Raw genomic sequence first — 25,456 nt, forward strand, 5'->3', positions numbered from 1 at the left:
CTGTAGCTGTCTTTTAGTTTCTCCCATTGATGTTCTTGGGGCCTTTAACAACATCCTCATGAGTGTTACCTTGAGCAGACTATTTTGTCAGTTCTTTATCTTAATACCTCATTTACAAAAGTCATAGCCTAGACAGATACTACTCAGAGCATGGCTCCAGACCACTAGCATTACTGGTAACTTGTTAGAAATGCTTTTTGGGGGCTAGGAATGTGGTGGAGTGCTTGCCTAGCATGCATAAAGCCATGGGTTCCTCAGTACCACATAAACAGAAAAAGCTAGAAGTGGTGCTGTGGCTCAAGTAGTAGAGTGCTAGCCTTGAGCAAAAAGAAGCCCAGAGACAGTGCCCAGGCCCCAGGACTGAGGGGAAAAAAAACTTTTTGGCCTCTTCCCAGACTTGCTATGCGCAGTTCTATATGTGCAGCCCAGCAGTTTGATTTGATAACAGATTTCTAGATTCTTCCAAATGATTCTGGTATATACTAAAACTTCAGAGACCCTTTGGTAACTACACTACCTTTGAAGTCTTCTATATGGGAAGGAGGGATCCGAACTGGAGTTGGAACTCAGGACTTTGGGAAGGCAGTCTATTTAAGCCACATTTCTAGCCCATGGAATCTTTATTTCAGAACTCCTTCTGGAACCTTTCTTTGTTAGCTTAATCTCATATTCTTACTTTAACAATAAAACCTTCAATCCATTAACTTTTTTCTGTTTGTTTCATTAGCCTATATGCCATATTTTGATATCTTTTTTGTCTCCTTCCTCCTTTTTCTGTCAGTAGCTGGGAAAGATTGCTTTTCAAGGTCAGCCCAGTCAAAAAGTTAGGGAGAGGGGCTAGGAAGGTGGTTGAGTGGTAGAGTGCTTGCCTTGCATACCTGAGGCCCTGGGTTCGATTTCTTAGCACCACATAAGCAGAAAAAGCCAGAAGTGGCGCTGTGCCTCAAGCAGTAGAGCCCTAGCCTTGAGTTGAAGAGCTGAGGGACAGTGCCCAAGCCCAGAGTTTAGGCCCCACAACCAAAAAAAAAAAAGGTAGGGAGACCCATCTCAGTGCTATTAATCAGAACATGTTGGTGCACATATGAAATTCCATATGGAATATTCTATAGGAGAATTGTTAGGCCAATCCCAAGCAAAATAACAAGACTATATCCAAAAAATAATTAGAAAACTAAAAGGGCCTGGGGTGCCCACTACTACAAAAATAAAAACATTTTACCATTCAACAAGCCACCTTTTCTGTGCTTGCACTAAACAACTGAAGATAGTTGTGGGAAAAAATGAAAATGCTGACTGGATTCTTCTGTTTCACAACTACAGTTTTTAAATGGGCACTGAACACTGCCAATTTTGTTAACACTTCCTGTTCTAAGTTGGCTTTCATTCCTGCCACTCTGTGTTGAACATTAGAACTTTATAAACTTAATTTGCTGATCTTCCATAGCACCTTTTGTGCTTTTTTTTGGTCCTCATTTATTTGTTTTAGTTTTCTTTCTTTTTTGGGGGGGGGGGGCCTGGTTGTGGGGCCTGAACTCTGGGCCTGGGCTCTGTCCCTCAGCTCTTCAGCTCAAGGCTAACGCTCTACCACTTGAGCCACAGCGCACTTCCGGCTTTCTTCATTTTTGCTTATGTGGTGCTGAGGAATCGAACCCAGGGCCTCAGGCATGCAAGGCAAGCGCTCTACCACTGAGCCACCTTCCCAGCCCCTTAGTTTTCTTTCTTTTCTGAGCCTGAGTGTCTCAGGACACTGTCTCTAGGATCTTCTCGACTTAAGTTCTCTCCTAAATGAGCTCATATGGTACCATAGCCTCAGATTCTTCTTCTTTTTTTTTTTGTCAGTTGTAGGCCTTGAACTCAGATATTTCTGAAATACCAAATTGATACCTAGCCTCATACTGGTGGTTTAAGCCTGTAATCCTAGCTACTCAAGACCTGAGATCTATGGATCACAGTTCAAAGCTAACTCAAGCAGACACACCTGAGAAAGACACTTTTCTCCAATTAACTGCCAAAAAGTTGGAAGTGGAAATGTGGCTCTATCTAAGATTAAAAGGCAAGCAATAGGGAGGTGAGACTGTTGAAGGGGATGACCCTGACCAAGACTGTATTCATAAACTTCTTTGTTAAATGGTACCTCCTTTACTTCACTCCATCAATAAAACCAGTCAACTGTACCTCCAAAATATGTTCCAAATTCAACCACTTACATCTTTATGGCAATAACTCTCGCCTCTCATTATCTGGCCTGAATCATTACAACTGATCCTAAATAATGATTCTTCCACTTTTGTCCCTACAAACTTTATGAACAAAGCAACTAGAATAATACTTTTCTAGAGCAGAAATCACACTGTGTCATTCTTGCACTTAAAACTTAACTGTAGCCGGGCGCTGGTGGCTCACGCCTGTAATCCTAGCTACTCAGGAGGCTGAGATCTGAGGATCGCGGTTCAAAGCCAGCACGGGCAGGAGAGACCGTGAGACTCCTATCTCCAATAAACCACCAGAAAACCGGAAGTGGCGCTGTAGCTCAAGTGGTAGAGCGCTCGCCTTGAGCTGAAGAGCTGAGGGACAGCGCCCAGGCCCAGAGTTCAAGCCCCACGACCGACCAAAAAAAAAAAAAAAACTGTACTCAGGAGCTGGTGGCTCACACCTGTAATCCTAGCTACTCGGGAGGCTGAGATCTGAGGATCAGTTTGAAGCCAATTTGGGTAGGAAAGTCTATGAGACTCTTATCTCCACTAAACTATCAACAGAGCCAGAAGTGGAGCTGTGGCTAAAGTGAGCACTAGTCTTGAGCAAAAGAAGCTTGAGGGGCTGGGAAGGTAGCTCAGCAGTAGAGTGCTTGCCTTGCATGCATGAGGCCCTGGATTCGATTCCTCAGCACCACATAAACAGAAAAGGCTGGCAGTGGCGCTGTGGCTCAAGTGGTAGAGCACTAACCTTGAGCTGAAGAGCTGAGGGACAGCGCCCGGCCCAGAGTTCAAGCCCCATGACCAACAAAAAAAAAGAAAAAGAAAAAAGAAGCTTGAAGACAGCACTTAGGCCGAATTCAAGCCCTAGGACTGGCACCAAAAAACAACAAAACAAAAAGCTGTGACTAAAAAAGTGATTTAAGATGTACTAAGGTCATTCCTAGAGCCTTTGTACTTGAGCTCCTTGAGCAAGGGCTACCTTAACTTAATTATCACTGGTTTCCCTGCTTAAAACAATTCCTGTCACATAGTAGATTTTCAATAAATACTTGTAGACCAACAATTTGGCTATTTGATAAATTACCTGAGGAGTGGAAGGCTGGCTAAGGAAGGTTTCAGTCTCCAGACATAGCCAGAGGAAATACTGTTTACAAAGGCTCAGACATGAAAAAGGCTGTGGTACGCTAATAGACCTCAAAAAGTTTAGGATGATCTATATACTATAGCATGGTGCTGATGAAATGGGGAAAGAAGAGCTGAGAATAGAGAGTTGGCCAGTGTCCAAGTTTCCAAGACCTAAAGCCATGTTTAGGAGTTTGGAATTTTATTTCAAAAGCATTAGGAGTTATGGGATATTTTAAGAAAACAAGTGCTTGCTGGGCACCAGTGATTCATGCCTATAATCCTAGCTGCTCAGGAGGTTGAGATCTGAGAATCTTATGTTGCTGCCTTTACCTGTACTTCTAGCTACTCGGGTGGCTGAGATCTGAGGATGAAGGTTCAAAGACAGCCCCTGCAGTTAAGTTTGTGAGATTATCATCTCGAATTAACTACCAAAAAGCCAGAAGCGGAATTGTGACTCAAGTGCTTAGAGCATTAGCCTTGAGCAAAAAGCTCAAGGATTGCACCCAAGCCCTCAGTTCAAACCCCAGGACCAACACACACAAAAAAGATGAATTATATAGCACAAACAAGGTTTAGATGTTAGGATACTTTGAACAGTAGATGTCACTGTAGTTGAGAAAATTTGGATTATTAGAATTTTCCAAAATAATGCTATGTTCTGACTTCACAGAGCCTGCTAGTTTTACTGAGATAACCAAAGATTGTGATGAGAATAAAGAAAACAAAACTCCAGAAGGATCTCAGGGAGAGATTGATTGGTTCCAGCAGTATGATATGGAACATGAAAGAGAAGAACAAGAGCTCCAGCAGGCATTGGCTCAGAGCCTTCAAGAGCAAGTAAGAGACTCCTACTGCTACCTCCTCTATCTCTCTTTCTTGAGAAATAGGATCATCATTCTAATGTGTTGGCAATTACTATCAGACATTGTTCTAGATGATTTATCATACAGTAAGATTATTTCACTTAAAAAAAAAAAAGTACATGAACTTGTTTGGGACTTACTTTTTGAGTTTGAAATAGCTACATTAGTAGATTTTTTTAAAATCCGAATGCAACAAAATGTCTCATGTTCCATACTGTAATTCATTGTGTACTAAAGCAAAATGGGATATTAGAGATTCTTTTTTTTTTTTTTTTTTTTTTTTTGGTCAGTCCTGGGGCTTGAACTCTGGGCCTGGGCGCTGTCCCTCAGTTCTTCAGCTCAAGGCTAGCACTCTACCACTTGAGCCACAGTGCCACTCCCAGTTTTCTGGTGATTTACTGGAGATAAGAATCTTATAGACTGCCGGGCGCTGGTGGCTCACGCCTGTAATCCTAGCTACTCCGGAGGCTGAGATCTGAGGATCGCAGTTCAAAGCCAGTTCAAAGCCAGCCCGGGCAGGAGAGACCGTGAGACTCCTATCTCCAATAAACCACCAGAAAACCGGAAGTGGCGCTGTAGCTCAAGTGGTAGAGCGCTCGCCTTGAGCTGAAAAGCTGAGGGACAGCGCCCAGGCCCAGAGTTCAAGGCCCATGGCCGACCAAAAAAAAAAACAAGAATCTTACAGACTTTCCTGCCTGGGCTGGCTTTGAACCACAATCCTCAGATCTCAGCCTCCTAAGAAGCTAAGATTACAGGTGTGAACCACTGGTGCCCAGCAAGAAAGAGATTGTTCTTAGTCTAACTGCTGCAGGCTATAGAAAGAGCCAATGTTATCTAAGTGTAGTGATGCTCTGTAATTACAGCATTTAGGAAGATCATGAATTACAGCCTAGACTACAGAGCCACTTCAGCCTGAGCTATATACTGGGGCCCTCTTCTCCAACAAACAAGCTGTAGAGTAATTGTCTATTGAGGTACTGAATTCAAACCAACACCACAAAAAGAAGGAATAGAAGGAGGGAGGGAGATAGGGAAGGAAGAAAGGCAAGGAGAGAGGGAGATTTGGAAACCTCAGAGGGAGGGATATCCCACCATGATTTTATCAATATTTTAAGACAATAAATTTGTTTTAGTTGTTTCTCTCACATTATAAATCTTTCTTTTCCTTAGTTCTATTTGTACATAAAATTCTCAGGAATGTAATCTGAATCTTAACTTTCACATTTAGGTGATAGTAATATGAAGTAATCTATTCATTTTTTATTTCATTTTTTTTATAGTGTGGTGTATCAAACCCATGACCTCATACATACTAGACAAACTCTTCCACTGAGCTATCATTCTCAGCTCCTAGTTTTTACTCCTTTAGGCTAATTGGTTTGTACAGATGCATTATCTAACTTTTATAAGTGATATTTTCATGGTGTGTATACTCCTTTGCAATCAAAGTCATGTTAGTGAAAACTGACTGGTGCTAGGGGTATAGTTCAATGGTAAAGTGCTAGCCTAGCATGTGCAAAGCCCCAGGTTTGATTTTTTTTTTTTTTTTTTTTTTTAAGTGAATCAGATTAAGAATTGTAGTTAGTAGCTGGGCACCAGTGGCTCATGCCTGTGATCCTAGCTACTCAGGAAGATAAGATCTGAGGATCATGGTTTGAAGCCAGCCTGAGCAGGAAAAATCCATGAGATTCTTAACTCCAATTAACCACCAAAAAGCCAAAAGTAGAGTTGTGACTCTAGTGTTACAGAGTGCTAACCTTGAGCAAAAAAACTAAAGGACAGCGTCCAGGCCCAGAGTTCAAGCCCCATGGCCAACCCACCACCCCTCCAAAAAGAAAAAAAAAAGCATTCTTTTTAATATTAAAAAAAATTAAGGTCTAATTTCTTTTCTTTCTTTCTTTCTTTTTTTTTTTTTTTTTTTTTATCATCATAGGGCTTGAACTCTAAGCCTGGGCACTGTCCCTCAGCTCTTTAACTCAAAGCTAGCGCTCTACCACTTGAGCCACAGTGCCACTTCCAGCCTTTTCTGTTTATGTGGTGCTGAGGGATGGAACCCAGGGCCTCATGCATGTGAGGCAGGTACTCTTCCGCTGAGCTACCTCCCCAGCCCAAGGTCTAATTTCCTTTTTTTTTTTTTTTTTTTTTTTTTTTGAGGGGGTCCAGTCGTGGGGCCTGATCTCTGGTCCTGGGCGCCATCCCTCAGCTCTTCAGCTCAAAGCTAACTCGCTACCACTTAAGCCACAGTGCTACTTCCAGCTTTTTTTTTTTCCCAAAGTCTAATTTCTTAGCAAGAATTCCTTATAGTACAATAAAGGAAAACTTCACTACCACTTCATTTTCAAAGATGAAAGGCATTTGCCTTATTTCTTATTAGCTTACTTAAAGTTAGCCTATTTTTGCCAGATGTGAAGATAGGGTTGTAAGAAGGAATACTTAGTCTACCTACATCATTTTTTTAATAACTAAAAAAGGAGGCTTTTATCTTATGATTTTAGAATAAGCTATTCTGAACGATAAATTTTTAAATAATTGATGATTATCTTTTAAGATGAAAAGGAAATTTTGTTATAGCCAAAATTGTCTACTTTCTTTTTATCATTAAAGTGGTCATTGAGTTTGAGACATTTTCAGAAGTTAGAAGTATTTTTAGGGCTGGGAAGGTGGCTCAGTGGTAGAGCACTTGCCTTGCATGCATGAGGCCCTGGGTTCGATTCCTCAGCACCACATAAGCAAAAAGAAAAAAGCCAGAAGTGGTGCTATGGCTCAAGTGGTAGAGTGCTAGCCTTGAGCTGAAGAGCTGAGGGACAGTGCCCAGGCCCAGAGTTCCGGCCCCATGACCGGACCCAAAAAAAAGTATCTTTATTTTTTCTTGCCCTGATACTGGGAAACATACCCAGAGCCTAGAATATGCTAGCCTCGTTTCCTACCACTGAACTATATGTAATCCTTAGTCCTAATGGCACCATTTTTTCCTAAGAAAACCTCAGAAAATTCAAAACAGTAACAGTCAAAGACATTCATTTGTTATTGCTACCAAACAACTACTATGTGTTTTATTTCACTAGCAAGAATAAAACTATAAATGTACAAACAATACCTTCTGGATATATTGTTCATCTTGCTGTAACATAAAGGATCAGTATGTGCAAGATATAGGTGGCTACTCATCATCTCAGAAAAGCAGTTGTACACTCCTCTGTTCCACTGTTCATTCAGTGGCATGTAGGTAGGAGTATTTCATTTAAGTCACCAAAATTAACAAATGCTATAAATCTGGGGGAAAAGTAGACAGCAATTGCTAATTGCCTACAGTGCCTCCCATTTACATACATGTGAGAAGAAAGGAAGTTCATGCCACAAATCCTAGCTATTCAAGAGGCCAAGATCTGAGAATCACAATTTGAAGAAAACCCAAGCAGCAAAGTCTATGAGATGCGTATCTCCACTTGACCCACCAAAAGGCCAGAAGTAGACCTGTGGCTCAAGTGGTAATACACCAACTTTGAATGAAAAAGCTCAGGGATATCACCCAGGCCCCAATTCATACATACATGGGGTGTGGGCAGGAGAAAGAGGAGAAGAGAAATTATGTTACATTGAATTATATTTGGCTGGCAAAATAAATGTCACTAATAAGAGGAAAAAAGCATTTAAGCCTTTTTGTGTGTGTGCTGGTACTGGGGCTTGAACTCAGGATCAGGGTGTGCTGTCCCTGAGCTGTTTTGCTCAAGGCCACTGCTCTACCACTTGAGGCACAACTCCACTTCTGGCTTTTTGGTGGGTAACTGGGGTAAGAATCTCACAGAATTTCCTGCCTGGGCTGGCTTTGAACCACAATCCTCAGATCTCAGCATTCTGAGTACCTGGGTTTACAAGTATGAGTCACTGGTGCCCAGCTGCATTTAAACCTTTTCAACCTTTTTATCTCTCAGAAGGTCATATTCCAAATATCCATATGCTAGTAATGTTTATAGAAAACATTATTAGCAAATATTTTCAGAGAAGCTAATTTTATACTCATTAAATACAGTGGTTTTTTTTTTACCAAGACAACCAAAATGTTATTTATTTAATATACATCATAAAGACTTAGAGACAAAAACAACACAGCTCAAGATAACAGAGTCCTGTACAGAAGTCAGGGAAAAGGACAGATAATCTAAGGAAAAAACAGACAACACAGGAGAGGCTGGACAGCTCAGGTCAGGGCTCTTGGCCGGCAACTCGTTTTGAGTAGGTTTCTTTCAGGTACTTCTTAAAAGCTGTGGGGTTTTCCCAGAGCTTGGCAGCTTGTGTTTTCAAAGGGCTTTCAATATTGGGCTTTCCTAGCAGGCTCTGGATAGAGAGCAAGATAGTCATGACATCATCCAAGGCAGACCACTTGTCTTTGCAGATGTTTCCCTGGGTGTCCACATTGGAGTGTTAGAAGGTGTTTGGAACTTCATTGTAGGTGTGTTATAAGAGTAGCCACTGGGGAACTCCAGGGAGAGCTTGTACCTCAGGTCTTCGTATACTGTGCCAGGTGCTCCACGGATAGTCCCTACCTATTTGAAAAGGCTGCCTGAGTCTGGGAAGGCACCAGACATTATGAGGGTCATCAGCTTCTCCTGTAGCTGCTTGACCACAGGGCCCCAGCTGGCACCTCTGCTGGGCTTGACTCCTTTACTGGAGGCAGCGATCAATGGCGGTGGCTGGGTCACAGTTTGGGGCAGACATTGGGGCAGAACTGGCAGGGAGACAGAAACTCCACACAGAACAGCTGCACTGATATCTCTTTAAACATCTAAACTTCAATTCTTATCCCTTAGGAAGCTTGGGAACAGAAAGAAGATGATGACCTCAAAAGAGCTACAGAATTAAGTCTTCAAGGTATGAAGATCATTTTAATTACATTTTTTTAAATGGAATTCTTTTCTTAAATAAAGATGAATTCTCCAGTGGAAATAGTAAAAGAGAAGTGTATTTTGAATTTGTGTGTTTGGTGTACTTTAAATGAAATGTAAGAGTTAAGGTTGAATTTCTGCTTTATGTTACATTAATAAAAGGACATTTAACCAAGGAAATGAAAGAGCTCTACAATGAAAACTAAAAACCTTGAAGAAAGAAATTGAAGAAGACACCAGAAAAATGTAAAGATCTTCTATGTTTATGGAATGGCAGAATTAATACTATGAAAATGGCCATAATGGTCTGGGAAGGTGGCTCAGTGGTAGAGAACTTGACTTGCATGCATGAGGCCCTGGATTCGATTCCTTAGCACCACATAAGCAGAAAAAGCCAGAAGTGGCGCTGTGGCTCAAGTGGTAGAGTGCTAGCCTTGAGCTGAAGAGCTGAGGGACAGCGCCCATGACTGGCAAAAAAAAAAAAGAAAATGGCCATACTACCAGAAGCAATGTACAGCTTCATTGTAATACTCTTCAAACTCTCAATGTCATTTTTCATGGAAAAAGAAAAAGCAGTCCAGATTTTCATATGGAATTCTAAAAGATCGGAAGTAGAAAGAGCAATCCTTAGTAAAAAGAGTAACGCTGCATGTATCACAATACCAGACTTCAAATTATACTACCGATCCATAGTTACAAGAACTGCTTAGATATTAGAGGGATGGCTCAAGTGTTAGAGTGCTTAACCAAGTAAGCTGGGTGAGGTCCTATTCAAAACTCAGTACACCAAAAGAAAGAAAAGAAAAATCAGCTTTGTACTGCCACAAAAACCAGCCCAGGGGGCTGAGAAGGTGGCTCAGTGGTAGAGCGCTTGCCTTGCATGCATGAGGCCCTGGGTTCGATTCCTCAGCACCACATAAGCAAAAAAGAAAAAAGCCGGAAGTGGAGCTATGGCTCAAGTGGTAGAGCGCTAGCCTTGAGCTGAAGAGCTGAGGGACAGCACCCAGTGCCAGAGTTCAGGCTCCATGACCGGACCCCCTCCCCCCTCCAAAATAAAAAAAACCAGCGTAGGAATAAAGCCACACAGCTACAGGTGTCCCAGACAAAGGAGTCAAAAATGTGCACTTCAAAAAAGATAGCCTCTTGAACAAAGCGTGCAGCAAAACTGGCTGTCTATTTACAGCATACTGAAACCTAACCTGTCTCTCTGTATAAAAATCAACTCCAAGTACATCAAAGAACTTGAAGTTAGGCCTGAAACATTAAGTGTACTACAGGAAAACTCTGGAAATTATAAGTACAGGCAATTATCTTCTGAATAGGACTCTAGTTACCCAGAAAGTAAGAGCAAGAATCGGTGAATGAAATTACATCAAATTAAAAAGTTTCTACACCAGTTCCTCAGGCCTGTTATACTAGCCTGTAATCAGGAAGCTGAGACCCAGAGGATCATAGTTTGAAACCAGCCCAGGCAGAAAAGTCAGCAAGACATGAAGCTATTTCATTTCCAAGTAAGCTAGTTGTTGGCTATAGGTATGGCTCAAGCTATGAGCACCATCTATGAGCAAAAAAGCCAAGAGAGGGTGCAAGGCCCTAAGTTTAAACCCCAATTCTTGACAAAGGGAAAAAAGTTTTCTTCACAGCAAAAGAAACAACTACCAAACCCAAGAGACACCCATTGAATGGAACATGTACATATATAGAGAGAAACGTGTGTGTGTGTGTGTAAATATATACAACATGACTTTTCCCTCAACCCCCCCCAAATAGTCCTATCATGTTATATATACATTTGCATACACGCACAGGCCCCATGACCAAACCAAAAAAAAAAAAAAGGGAATATTTCTTTATACAGATACCTGTGTCTATAATGTTACTCCTCAGAATGGGATAATAAGTGAATTAGAATCCTAATAATATTATGTGTAATATTTTCTTAGTATGATAAAATGTGTACCTCTAGCTCTTTTACCATCCGGTCTACTCTAAGAACCTTTACAAGATTTTGTCTTTCTGTTCTTCAGAGTTTAATAACTCCTTTCTGGATGCACTGGGCTCAGATGAAGACTCTGGCAATGAGGATGTTTTTGATATGGAGTACACCGAAGCAGAAGCAGAGGAACTGAAAAGAAATGCTGAGGTAGTGTTCACCCCTGAGTAAAAATTTCCGATTATCGGTGTTGCTTCTGCTTTTTAGAATCAGAGATTCCACTTTCAGTATCTACCACAGGTTCATTTTTGCCTTCCAGCAACCATCAAATGATCTTCATGTTTTCTTATCTTTTTTATGTATCTTGCTTTTTTAAGTTCTGAATTTTTTAATAAGTTTTTTATTGTGAAAATACTGTACAAAGGGGTTATAATTACAAGAGCAAGGTAATGAGTACATTTCTTATCAAGTATTGTTGCCTCCTCCTTTGTTTTTCCCATACCATCCCTTCCCTCCCATCTCCACAAGTACACTCTTCCTCCCACCCCCAGCCTAAATTGTAAAGTTTGTTTTTCAACATAGCGTATTGTAGATCTCATTGTTGCAATGGGTCAACCTGTGTAATTTAAGAATATGGACTGCTTCATGAATTTATGAGTATTGCGGCACAAGTTCTGAATTTTTAACAAAACATTTGCTTCACACTGCAGTTCTCCAGATCTCAGCCTCCTGAGTACTTAGGATTACAAATGTGGTCCACCAAGTACCCGGCTCAACTTCTCTTTTGATCTGTATTTCACAACAGGCTGGGCATGGTGGTAGATGTCTGTTATTGCAGCTTCTCAGGAGGCAAAGGCTAGTCTGGTCAAAAACTTGAGACTATCTGAAAAACAACAAAGTAAAAGGCCCTGAGTTCTATAGCCAGTACCACAAAAGAAGAGAAAAGAAAGAAAAAAAGATTGAGAACAAAACAAAACAAAAATAGGTCTTGTTCATCTTGTTCTTATCTACCACACGCACAATTATATTTAGTTCTATCAAGTAAAGATAGTATCTATATTTAAATTGTGAAATTTGGACTAATTGTATCAACTAGAGCACTTTTTTTTCCCCCTTCTCTTCCCTTAAATAATTGCCTTTTTCAAAAAAAAAATTTTAGCTACTAGGATCCCACCAGCCCATCACAACTATTGTTAGCACTTGCTCTATTCTTTAACCATCCCCACCCACAAATGCACTTAAAAATGTCATAAACTTTTTGTTAAAGACTAATGGTTATATTCTCTCCAGTGAACATTTTAGTTAATTTTTGTGTGTGTGCCAGTTCTGGGGCTTGAACTCAGGGCTTGGGCACTGTCTCTTATATAGCAGTCCAGGAGCTTGAACTCAGGGCCTGGGCACTGTCTCTTAGCTTTTACTCTCAAAGCTGGCACTCTACCATTGAACCACAGCTGCACTTTTGTTTTTGTTTTTGTCTTTTTTTTGGTCAGTCGTGGGGCATGAGCCACCCGTGCCCAGCTTGAATGTGTGTTTTTTTTGTTTGTTTTGTTTTGTTTTTGTCGGTCATGGGGCTTGAACTCTGGGCCTGGGCGCTGTCCCTCAGCTCTTCAGCTCAAGGCGAGCGCTCTACCACTTGAGCTACAGCGCCACTTCCGGTTTTCTGGTGGTTTATTGGAGATAGGAGTCTCACGGTCTCTCCTGCCCGGGCTGGCTTTGAACCGAGATCCTCAGATCTCAGCCTCCTGAGTAGCTAGGATTACAGGTGTGAGCCACCAGCACCTGGCTGCACTTTTGTTTTTTGCTCCTTGTTAACTGAAGATAAGAGTCTCCTAGGGCTGGTTTTGAACCACAATCCTCAGATCTCAGTCTCTTGAGAAGCTAGGATTACAGGCATGAGCCACTGGCCTCCAGTCTTACTTAATTTCTAACTAATATCAAACATTTGTTTAAGTGGTTTCCTTTATTTTTATTACTGGAAATTAAACCAAGGACTTCATAATTACTTGGCAAACACTACCACTTGAGCTACATCCCAAGCCCTGTTTTTCTTTTTACTAATACTGGAACTCAAGACTCATACTCACTTGGCTTGCTTGCTCAGGGGTGCTACCAATTGAGCTATGCTTCTAGCCTTGATTTTTTTTTTTTCTGGTTATTTTGGACATAGAGTCACAGACTTTTCTGACTTTGAACTCCCATCCTCTGGATCTCAGTCTTCTGAGTAGCTGGGATTATAGGCATGAGCCATGTGCCTGGAATTTTTTTTTTAAGACAGTTTTTCTAGCCCAGGTTGTCCTCTATCTCAAAATCCTCCTGCCTCAGCCTCCTGAGACCTGGATTACATGCAATCACCACCACATCTAGCTTTAAATTTTTCATTGTAAAAAAAACAACACATTTAGAAATTCTGTCTAAACCAGGCGTTGGTGGCTTGCTTTTCAAGGCCAGCTAGGCAACAGTTAGTGAGACCTCATTTCAACTAATAAGCTGACATGGTAGGGTACATCTGTCATCTAGCTATGTGGCATATGTAAATGGGAAGGAAGAAAGTATTTTATCCTGCAATCCCGTTAGCAATGCACATCTCTTTTGTTCTATTGTCTATTACCTAAGGATGAATATAACTGTTTTCATTAGTTATGTACATTCATACCAGTTTGGAAAACAAGTAAACATGTTGAGTGATCTGCATAACTTTTTGTTTTTAACAATACTGGGATAGGTCCCATGGTTTCCCTTATTTGTAATAACTAGTATATGTCTAAGACAAGCAGAAAAGGTCAGATAAGTTGATGTTAGGTGAAATGAACCCCAAGATAAGTATTCAGATGTTTTTCTTTCTTGCGATTGTTTCTAACATATTTATAAGATGATTTCTTTGTTGCTTTGTATGTCCCTCCCCCACGGTAAAACCCCTGCTTTCATTGTATTTAATGTTAGTATAATTTGTGGAGGGGAAGGGTAAAAACAAACCATTTAAATAGGGATACAGATGGACCCGTTGCAACAATGAGATGTACAAGTCGTTATTTTGAAAAACGAACTTTACAACCTTGGCCTGGGGGTGGGGGCAGGGATGAGAAGGGGAAACAAAAGAGGAGGCAACAATGCTTGATAAGAAATGTACTCATTACCTTGCCCATGTAATTGTAACCCCTTTGTATGGTATTTTCACAATAAAAAAAAAAAAATACTTGGGGGAGGGGGGCCGGGAAGGTGGCTCAATGGTACAGTGCTTCCCTTGCATGCATGAGGCCCTGGATTTGATTCCTCAGCAGCACATAAGCAGAAAAGCCTGAAGTGGCACTGTGGCTCAAGTGGTAGAGTGCTAGCCTTGAGCTGAAGAGCTGAGGGACAGCACCCAGGCCCAGAGTTCAAGCCCCATGACTGACAGAAAAAAAAAAATTACTGGGGTTTGAACTTGGGTCTTTACACTTGCTTGGAGGCATTTCACTGTTTGAACCATGTGTGCAGGACTTTCTTGAAAGCTTGCATTGCTTTTTGAAAGCTTACAAACTGAGGGAGCATGAGGCCCTGAATTCAAATACTATAACACAAAAGAAAAAAAGTAATTCTTTTGGCCTCTGCCAGCCTAAACCACAGTACTATTTACACTTCCCACCATAGCTTAGATAACACATTACTACACCCAGCTATTGGTTGAGATGAACTCTTGTGAACTTCTGGCCTGGACTAACCTCAAACTGCAATCTTCCCTGTCTTAGCCTCCCAATACATAGGACTACAAATATGAACCATCATCTGGACCACATAACTTTTTTTTCAGCTGGTTCTGGGGCTTGAACTCAGGGCTTGGGTACAGTCCCTGAGCCTCTTTGTGCTCAAGACTAGCCCTCTCCCCCTTGAGCCACAGTACCACTTCCAGCTTTTGGGGGCATTTTATTGGAGACATGAGTCTCATGGAGATTTTTCTGCCTGGCTAGCTTCAAACCATGATCCTCAGATCTCAGCCTCCTGAATAACTACAAGCATAAGCCACTGGTGCCCAGCTCATAAAACCTTTTTATTACAGGTATGAGCCACCAGCACCTGGCTTTTTAGGGGAAAGTTTTGGGGATAAAATTAGGCCAAAGGATCTAAACAGTTTAATTTTCGTTTTGTTACTTAGACTACACCAATGTGCTAAAGCTTAGTTTATGAGCTTTGATAATAAACAACATCCATATTTTGCTTTTACTTTAACCCACTAGTTTTATTTTTAAGGGTGTGTGTGTGTGTGTGTATGTGGTTTGTTTGGTTTTGTTTTGTTTTTGGCTGGTCCTCAGGCTTGAACTCGGGGCCTGGACACTGTCCCTGAGCTTCTTTGGCTCAAGGCTAACACTCTGCCCCTTTGCTTTTACTTGAAAATGAAGTCATGCCACTTCTGTTTTCCAGACGGGAAATCTCCCCCATTCCTACCGACTCATCAGTGTCGTCAGTCACATTGGTAGCACCTCTTCTTCAGGTAAGTGGACATCATGATAATCGCAATTTGTAAGTGAAGTGCCCAGTGTCTGTCCCTTTATCTGTTATTCTATGTCTGTCTTTCTGAGGTATAAATTGAATTCATCAGAAAAACTTTAAAAATCTCTTATCACTGGGGCTAGGAAGGTGGCTCAGTGGTAGAGCACTTGCCTTGCATGCCTGAGTCCCTGGGTTCGATTCCTCAGCACCACATAAGCAAAAAAGAAAAAAAGCCGGAAGTGACTCTGTGGCTCAAGTGGTAGAGTGCTAGCCTTGAGCTGAAGAGCTGAGGGACAGTGCCCAGGACCAGAGTTCAAGCCCCACAACCGGACCCAAAAAATAAATAAAATCTCTTATCACCCACTAGATTGTGTTTGTGAGTAAAACTGTTTTCATTCTCTATTTATAAATGACATAAATTCTCCTGAGCAAAATACACTTAACAAGCCCCTCAAAAGCCACACACCAGGGCTGGGAAGGTGGCTCAATGATAGAGTGCTTGCCTAGCATGCATGAAGCCCTGGTACCACATACACAGAAAAAGCCGGACATGGCACTGTGGCTCAAGTGTTAGAGTGCTAGCCTTGAGCAAAAGAATTTGTTCAGGGACAGTGCCCAGGCCCTAAATTCAAGCCCCAGGACTGGCGCGCGCATGCACACAAGCACACACACACACACGCACGCACGCATGCACGCACGTGTGCCAGATGCCAGTTGCTCAGCCCTGTGATCCTGACTACTCACGAGACTGAGATCTGAGGATTACAGTTCAGAGCTAGCCCAGGCAAGAAAGTCCATAAGACTCATACCTCCAGCCACCAGAAAACCAGAAGGGGCTCTGTGGCTCAAAGTGGTAGAATGTTAGCCTTGAGCAAAAAGAGCTTAGAAACAGCACCCAGGCCCTGAGTTCAAGCCCCATGACTGACAGGAAAAAGAAGACCCTCAAGAGCAAAGGTAAATGTGTTTCATGTTTTGTACACAAATGTATAATTTCTTAATTTTCTTTTGCAGTTAATGTAATACTCTTTATTGTCTAATTTTCTGAAGTATTGACTAGCCCATTGAAGATGTAATGTCTTATCCATTTGGCCTTTGTGTGTTTCCTCATGTTCTCAAAGACTCATTTGTTCAGCTCATCAGTACTACAGCTAAATGTTAGCAAGAGGAGCTGTCTAATCCACCTAACAAAGACGTTAGAATTACTTCATATGGAATTGAATATTTGCTTACAATACCAACAAAACACAAGGTTTTATTACGTATTTTTTATTATCTTTAGTTATGCAGAGGGGTTTCACTTCAACATGCAATACACAGTACTTTTGAAGGTTCTTCATAATTGCATTATGGCACACAACAGTGGGACCCATCAGCTGCACTGGACATTCATCAAAACGAACTAAGCAACTCAATGGCAGCGATGGGAGGGAGGGAACGAGTGGGAAAGAGGGAAACAGCTGATGCTGTGCAAAAGGAAAGGAATGTACATATCACCCGATGGGGAAGAAATGACTGTAATGTCAAAATAGACCAAGATAGACAATTTGCCCCATGAAAGTTAGAATATATTTGACTTTAACTAAGCATCACCATCCCACAATACTGTGAAATTATGTAATCACTTAATCACAATAAAGAATTTGCAAAAAAAAATAATTGTGTTATAGGAAAATTTAGTATATTTGCTTAATTTAATAATGAACTATAATGTATAGTTTCCTCATGAGGCCAATAATGGAGACACTTTAAAATTGAATTTGAGAAAAATTAAATCTCTGTTCATTAATTTTGAAAATTAATTTGTAATTTTAGAAGCAAAGAAAAGTTATAATGTGGGCACTAGTAGCTCATACCTATAATCCTAGATACTTGGAAAACTGAGATCTGAACATCGTGGTTCAAATCTCCAATTAACCACCAGAAAACTGGAATAGAGTTGTGGCTTAAAGTAGTAGAATGCTAGTCTTGAGCACAAAAGCTCAGGGATAACACCCAGGCCCTGCGTTAAGGCCCCACAACTGACCAACCGCCAGGCACCAGTGGCTCATGCCTGTTATCTTAGCTACTCAGGAGGCTGAGATCTGAGGATCACAGTTCAAAGCCAGCCCGGGCAAGGAAAATCCATAAGACTTTTATCTCCAACTAACCACTAGAAAACCAGAAATGGCACTCTGGCTCAAGTGGTAAAGTACTTGCCTTGAGCTGAAGAGCTCAGGGACAGTGCACAGGCCCAGAGTTCAAGCCCCAAGACTGATTAAAAAAAAAAGTTATCCTCTACAGCTGGGGCATAGTTCAAATGGTGGAATACCTGCTTAACAATACTGAAGACTAAATCCCTGAGTTTAAACCCTAATACCTCCAGGAATAAGAATTCAAAATTTAAAAAATCCCTTAAACTGAGCATGGTGGCACACAATTATAATCTTAGCACTCAGTAGACTGAGGCAGGAGAATTCAGAATTTGAGACCATCCTGGGCTACATAGTGAACACCTGTCTCTAAAATTAAAAAAAAAAATTAAGTTGGTTATAGTAGCTCAATCTTAGCTACTTGGAAGGCAGATATAGGGAGATTGGGGTTCGGAACCAGGCTGGGCATAAAAGTTTGAGAGATTCCATCACAGTCAGTGGCTAGACTCGGTGGCATACACCTGTCATCCCCAGTGACATGAGGAAACACAAGTAGGATCACAGCCTAGACCAGCCTGGGCTAATTTAACTTGAGACCTAATTTCAAATGCAACCAATACACAAAGGAAGCTAGAGGTGTGCTGAAGTAGTAGAGCCACCTACCTAGCAAACAGGAAGTCCTGAGTTCAGTCCCTCATACTGAAAGGGGGAAAAGCCTGTTAATTCTCTGTAAATGTTTTCTAAATGGACTATAGTAACATTTTTGAGGGTAAGTTAGGTGAGTTAGCTTGTTTCTCTTTCTCAAACTTCCTATATGTACTCTTTTAGAAAGCCTTAATTTCAAGATTTTATTTGTTTCAGGTCATTATATTAGTGATGTGTATGATATAAAGAAGCAAGCCTGGTTCACTTACAATGACCTTGAGGTATCTAAAATCCAAGAGGCTGCTGTGCAGAGTGACCGGGATCGGAGTGGTTACATCTTCTTTTATATGCACAAGTAAGAAACTTTGCTAAAATGGAGGTAATGGGCTAAAAATTAACCAAACTCAAGCTGGGCATTAATGGCTCATGCCTATAACTAGCTTCTCAGGAGGCTGACGTTTAAGGATCGACATTCAAAGCCATCCTGGGCAGGAAAGTCTGAGACTCATACCTCCAGTTAAATCCACCTAAAAGTCAGAAGTGGAACTGTGGCTCAAATGGTAGAGGGCTAGCTTTTTTTTTTTTTTTTTCTAGTCATGGGTGCTTGAACTTGGGACCTGGGCATTGTCCCTGAACTATTTTTCCTTAAAACTAGCACTCTAGCCGGGCGCTGGTGGCTCACGCCTGTAATCCTAGCTACTCAGGAGGCTGAGATCTGAGGATCGCAGTTCAAAGCCAGCCCGGGCAGGAGAGACCGTGAGACTCCTATCTCCAATAAACCACCAGAAAACCGGAAGTGGCGCTGTAGCTCAAGTGGGAGAGCGCTCGCCTTGAGCTGAAGAGCTGAGGGACAGCACCCAGGCCCAGAGTTCAAGCCCCACGACCGACAAAAAAAAAAAAAACTAGCACTCTACCACTTTGAGCCATAGTTTCACTTCTGGTTTTCTGGTGGCTAATTAGAGATAAAAAGTGTCACAGACTTTCCTACCTGGGCTGGCTTTGAACCTCAATCCTGAGATCTCAGCCTTCTAAGTAGCTAGGATTATAAGGTGTGAGCCCCCAGCCCCCAGCTTAGAGGGCCAGCTTTGAGAAAAAAGCTAAGGGACAGTGCCAGATCCTGAGTTCAAGCCCCAGTACTAGCACAAAATAAATAAAATTACCAAACTCTTATTCTTTTGGAATAAAGTATTCCTATCATTTCACTTGTTGACAGTTTTTTTGTTTTTATTGTATTTGCATCCATATTGCTTAAATTTCTGTTCATTAATGTATAGTCACCCAATTAATATAAAGCAAATTTGAAAGAAAAATATCCTAGCTATTCAGGATGCTGAGATCTGAGGATCACAGCTCAAGTTAGCCCCGAAAGTCTGTGAGACTCCAATTAACCACCAGAACACTGGAAGTAGCACTGTGGCTCAAATGGTAGAGCGTTCGCCTTGAGTTTCATGAAGAGGTCAGGGACAGTGCCCAGGCTCAGAGTTCAAGCCCTATGACTGTCTGGGGTAAAAAAAAAAAAAAAATTAAAGTAAAATGAAGTCTTGGCCAGGTGCTAGTGGCTCACATCTATAACCCTAGCTACCTAGGAGGCTGAGCTCTGAGGACTGTAGTTCAAAGCCAGCCTGGAGACTTATCTCCCATAAACTATTCAAGAAAAGCCAGAAATGGAACTGTGCTAGCCGTGGGAAAAGGAATCTCAGGGACAGCGCTCAGACCCTGAGTTCAAAGCCCTAGGACCAGAACATTAAAAAAAAAAAAGTTGTCCTAGGGCCAGGCATAATACAGATGGTAACAAAAGTGAGCCCTTGAGTTTAATACCTTTATTTCCTTAAAAGTTACAAATGTATTGTCTCTTAATTATTCGTCACATAATAGGATCTGGGTATGGAATATATGGCAGTTTATGATAGAAGCTACCCTATCATAAACCTTTTTGGTTTCTAGTTTTTATCAGTCAGAAGATCTGACTTACATAAAGAGAAACTACATGGTATTTTTATTAAAGCACACTGTTGCCCTTTTCCCTCAGTCTCAAAAATCAGCACCCCAGGGTTAATACCCAACATGTGAGCTGCTTGTTTAATAAAAATTAGGCATCAGATGGAATTGTGCAGTGTTCATTTCCTGTTGCTTTTTCTCCTGTTTATGCTTTGCTCCACTCACTGAATTCTATGTTTTATTTTTTGTTTATTTTAAGGGAGATCTTTGATGAGCTGCTGGAAACAGAAAAGAATGCTCAGGCACTCAGCATGGAAGTGGGGAAGACTGCCCGTCAAGCCTCATGAAGACAGACTCTGGGTTGGCAATGTGCATTTTCTCTCCCACTGCCACCTAACCTTTACTCTGCCCAAAGAGAATTTGGAATTCTCCTTGATGCAGGAGCAACAGACAGCTCAGGGCAAAAACAAAAGACAAAATTGCGGAGTGTTCCATGGTATTTAATGGAAACTGGTCTCATCTGTAGCTGATAGTCCTCTTTTTCTCCTACGAGAGTGGCGCTTCCTTTTGTCTTAGACATACATATTGTAAATATATATATATATATACATACATATATGTACATAAAGACACACACACATATATGGAATGAATGGAGCCTTAAAGAGTTCAGGTGAACCACCCATGTAAGCCTGCTTGCCATTAAAAGCACAGCAGTTTGGAGGATAAGTCAGAGAATCAGAGTCTATTCACCTGAGAAATGTGTGAATGTATACATATCAGTTGGCTTTTAAACTTTTATGTTCCTTGAGAATTTTCACTCAACTCTGTGACCTTTTGTGTGTGTATCTTTGAGTAAAGTTCACCGGAAAGCCAGCTCTCCATGTTACACTAATGATGGTTTGTTGTCCTTGCAAGAGGCATTTCTGTCACTTAACTTGAGGTTTTTGTTCTCCTTGATTTTATGGGTCTCATGCCCATGCTGTTTATTTACAATTCTGAAGAAATGGATTGTTGGTGCTTTGGAATGTGTTATGGCCCCACATCTGGTGTTCATTGTACATTTCACATTTTCTTTAAAGAGATTTCTTCACATACTGTTCCTCATATTTGTCTCTATTATTAAGATGGAATCGTGTCTTTTCTTCTGTATCATCCTTCCGTGGAGCAGGCATAACCTTAGTGAGTTTTGACCAAAACTTTAAAAGGTAGAGAGATAATATTGCTCCAGTTGGGACTTTCCAACAGAGATGATAAGGGTAAGAAAAAGCAGAGAGACATCAAGCAGTGTGCTGCTGTGTTACAGCTCAAACTCTAATCTGCTAAAGCTAAACAAAAGCTAAAGAGCTCTGGGAACAAAAGTGAAATTAAGTACACGAGCTGTAGGTCAGAGCTTGACTAAGGGGCAAAGCCAAACAGTAAATGATCAAAGCAGGGTGAGAATTAAAATGTGACCGATTTTGGTAATCCTAAAAACTAACAAATAACAAAGATGCAATATATATAGCCACACACAAACACACTTTATTAGGTGCTCTTAAGTTGAGACAGAGTGGGGATGCAATATAAAGTTGTATGGTTAGTCACTTAGCCAACATAAGCAGCTTATGGAATCATATAAAGAATGAGTTTGAGAGAAATATGTGAGCCCAGATGTCGTTAGGCCTATACAGAATTAAGAATACAAAATGAAATCTTTCATTATTTTCTTTCTTGTGTTTTCTTATTTTGATTATAAGTGAGAGGATTACTCTTCAGGTAGGGATGAAACCATATCAGGTTTCAAGGGCAGGAACATTGGAACCCATCATCATTGAAGATGTAAGCATCTTAGATGGAAGATTGCCCTTGGAGAACTTCAGCCTGACTCTTAGAACCTGGGTGTGTTCTGGTATAGTGATTGATATTCTGAACTTTTGGATCTTTGAATTCTAAATGGCCTGGCACTTTAGTTAACTACCAACGAATGCTTTGCCTCCTGCCATCTACCTACATCTACCTTCATCTTAGTGATGATCCACAGTGATACTGGTACTAGAATATGCAGGAGTGCTTTAGAACAGTATTTGTTTTAAAAACTAACATTTAAAGTTTTGTTTCAGTTCTGCCAGAAGCCTCACTTTGTCTTGTTTTGCTTGAAAACAACTGATTGTCTCATAGATGAGTGAAGTGATGATTATGTTCTTAAGCTGTTGTCCTCTCTATAGTTGAGAGTGTTGGGAATGATTTGGAGTGACATCTGCAGAAATTACGCCATAAGCCTAGACTGCCTTGAGGAGCTGCTTCATTTTTAATCTATTTCATGGCTTGATTATATGTGTAGCTTTGAAGTATACTCAAAAGAGTCTTCATATCTTGGGCAGGACTTGTTAGTTGGAAATAGGTTATTAGAAGATAAGAGTTTTTCACTGCTCATTCTTGCAAATTTGGGACTTGAGTTTTACTATCTGTTCATTCTTGTGGCCTTGTCAGCCTTTTCCTTCCTTCTCTCCTTTAACTTATTCATTTGACTACAAATGGAGCTTGCAGCTATCCTGTGTTTGAGTTTAAAGGTATAAATAAATATATTTCTTTTTTTTTGTTTGTTTGCAAAGTGTGATCGTTTGCCCAAAGTAGGATGATGGGGAAGTTAGCATATTTGGGACAGGAAGAGACAAATTAGGTAGGGACAGGGTCTTCAGCTCCAAGCATTCTGCACAGTAACTAATTAACCTTCATATTCAAAATATCGTGTGTGGTTACAATGACATTGAATTGGAATTGGATAACAATTATATATTTGGGTTTGGTTTTTTTGTTTTGTTTTGTTTTTTGGCCAGTGCTGGGGCTTGAACTCAGTCTTGCATTCTCCTTCTTCATTTTTCACTGAAGGCTAGTGCTCTACCACTTACGCTACACCTCCAGTTCTGACATTTTGCTGGTCACTTGGAGGTAAGCATTTTGTGGATTTGTTTTCCTTGGGCTAGCTTTGAACTGCTGTTCTCACATCTTAGCCGCTTGAGTAGCTAGGATTATAGGAGTAAGCCATCAGCATTCTACTTAGGTGGCATATGCTTTGATCTTAGCTGAAATTTTTCAGAAGGGAAAATTAAGCTAACACGTGGTGGTTTTTATTCTCTTATGGAGAATTGGAAAGCTGAGTGTGGCTAGATGTTTATATCCTTTAAGTAACTGTAATTTAGGACTTTGAGAATATAGACTGGCTCTTACTTTATAGGGATATATGTGTGAACACACTCATAAAAAATTTTTTTTGTGCCAGTATTGGGGCTTGAACTCAAGAGTCCTTCTCTTTCTTGCTTAATTAAAATCTGGTCTGGTGTGCTGTTGCTTAAGTCATGTCTCCATTTCTGGCTTTTTGTTGATTAATTGGAAATAGTCTTGAGCAAACGGCTGGGCTGGCTCTGAACTTTGGTCCTCAGATCTCAGCCTCCTGAAGAGCTAGGATTGTAGGTGTGAGTCACCAGTACCTGGCTGACACACTAAAAGTTTTGTCTCAGCAGGATAGGATAGGAAGCAGCCCATGAATGAGGGAGAGTGTGTGTTATCCCTGGGGCTTGAACTCAAGGCCAGAGTACTATCCCTGAGCTTTTGTGCTCAAGGCTAGTGCTCTGCCAGCTTAAGCCACAGCTCCATTTTCAGCTTCTTGGTAGTTAATTGGAGATAAGAGAGTTTACAGACTTTCCTCCCAGGCTGGCTTTGAATTGTAATTTTCGGCTCTCAGCCTCCTGGGCAGCCAGGAACAGGTATGAACCACAGGCACCCAGTTATGAATTGTATTTTGATTAAAAAATGTATGTTTACTTATATGTTCTGTTAATTCTAGGGCTAATTTAAATGACTCAGTAGCACACATAATGTGTGTTTACATTTTAAGAAGCATGTGGTAATAGGGATCCATTAATTTAACTGTGGATGCAAATATTAAACTATACATTTTCTTTATTTTCCTTTTTTTCGTGCCAGTCCTAGGGCTTGAACTCAGGGGCTGGGCACTGTCTGTGAGCTTTTTTGCTCAAAGCCAGTGCTTTACCACTTTAGCCACTGCTCCACTTCCAGCATTTTGGTAGTTTATTGGAGGTAAGCATCTCAATGGAGTTTCCTGCCCAGGCACAGTCCTCTGATCTCAGCCTCCTGAGTAGCTAGGATTAGTCACTGCCACCTGGCCTTTATTCTTGATAATCTATAAACCTCTTCTGAAAAAAGCTTTAAAACTTAAAACTTCAGCAAAATAATAAGTGGATTTACTTCTTTCATGTTGAAGTTACTATTCTGTAGGTATACACATATATACTACAAATACAGTTGTATAATGAAAATCAGCTGTAGATACTTAAATTACAAAAGAAAAAAAAGTTTTATAAATTCATTTATGACCCACTGAATCAAAACGATGTCCTTCTTCTTCTCTGTCCTCTGAAATGACCCAGCAGAGACTACTCCTTTTGCTCTAAGTAAGGAAAACAGAACTAGATCTCCATGTACTCGTGGATCTTGTATATACAGGGAGATTTTTAGTAAAATTAACCTGTTAAGTACTATAAAGGTATCCCAATAAAATGGTCTTGTCCTTTCCCTCCCTGTCTTGCTTTGTACTGAGTGACTCTTGCAATTGTATACAAAAAACTTAACAGCTTTCTGGCCTGGTAGCAGCTTTCTGATGCTTTCCTTCAAAATCCTACTATCTCTATTGTCTTATTAACACCTGGAGAAATATATATATTTTATTGGAGAGTTATAGTTTGTTAGGTCTTGAGAGTTTGTGATGGAATTATTCTGAGTTTCACCACCACTGCTGTTGGCTCCTTTGTGGCATGATTTGATGACTACAGCCAGTCTCTTTGGTTATATCATTCATACAGTTAGTAAACTATTTGCTTTCCACGTGTGCTATGTGTCTAAGGTTCTTGAAGATTTAATTAAAAATACACCAGTATGAATAAGCATTTTTGTGACACTGGACTTTCAAAGTATAGATACGCCTGCTGGCATAAGAACAAGAGTGGGTGAGGGTCTAGATCAGGATCCCAGTTCTTCAGTTCAAATGCCAGAGCAAAGAAGAACAATCAGCTAAACTGTGGGCAAAGAAGTCCATGAGAGTGCACACCTCATCCCAAGTTCCCTTCCGCCAAGCATTTCCTTCTCTCCCCAAGTTCCCTTGCTTACTGGCTTGGTATTTATGCATGGAGAGGAAAATGAGTGAGGTTCCTGCACTTTGCCTAATTGAACCACTGGCAGCTTTGGCCGCTTTATTTGAGGTGGTTTTTTTTTTCCTTTGTGT

The 25,456-nt window shown here is 40.8% G+C and overlaps 1 protein-coding gene and 1 pseudogene across 3 annotated transcripts in view; one reads left to right on the forward strand and one right to left on the reverse strand.

The window, feature by feature from the left end:
* Usp37 (ubiquitin specific peptidase 37) overlaps nt 1–22,754 on the forward strand; it is an 81,416-nt gene extending 58,662 nt beyond the window's left edge. For all 3 annotated transcript variants that reach the window (XM_042679243.1, XM_042679244.1, XM_042679246.1), the window contains 6 exons: nt 3,991–4,157; nt 8,992–9,052; nt 11,094–11,209; nt 15,395–15,464; nt 18,454–18,592; nt 20,435–22,754. In XM_042679243.1, coding sequence (XP_042535177.1) covers nt 3,991–4,157; nt 8,992–9,052; nt 11,094–11,209; nt 15,395–15,464; nt 18,454–18,592; nt 20,435–20,522 — 641 coding nt within the window. In that variant the 3' untranslated portion in view covers nt 20,523–22,754. The remainder of the gene's footprint in view (nt 1–3,990; nt 4,158–8,991; nt 9,053–11,093; nt 11,210–15,394; nt 15,465–18,453; nt 18,593–20,434) is intronic.
* On the reverse strand, nt 8,295–8,899 carry LOC122107484 (annotated as a pseudogene).
* Nucleotides 22,755–25,456: the final 2,702 nt, after the last annotated feature.

The sequence above is a fragment of the Dipodomys spectabilis genome, unplaced genomic scaffold (genome assembly GCF_019054845.1).
Source record: "Dipodomys spectabilis isolate Male_0828 unplaced genomic scaffold, ASM1905484v1 ptg000051l, whole genome shotgun sequence".
NCBI lineage: Eukaryota > Metazoa > Chordata > Mammalia > Rodentia > Heteromyidae > Dipodomys > Dipodomys spectabilis.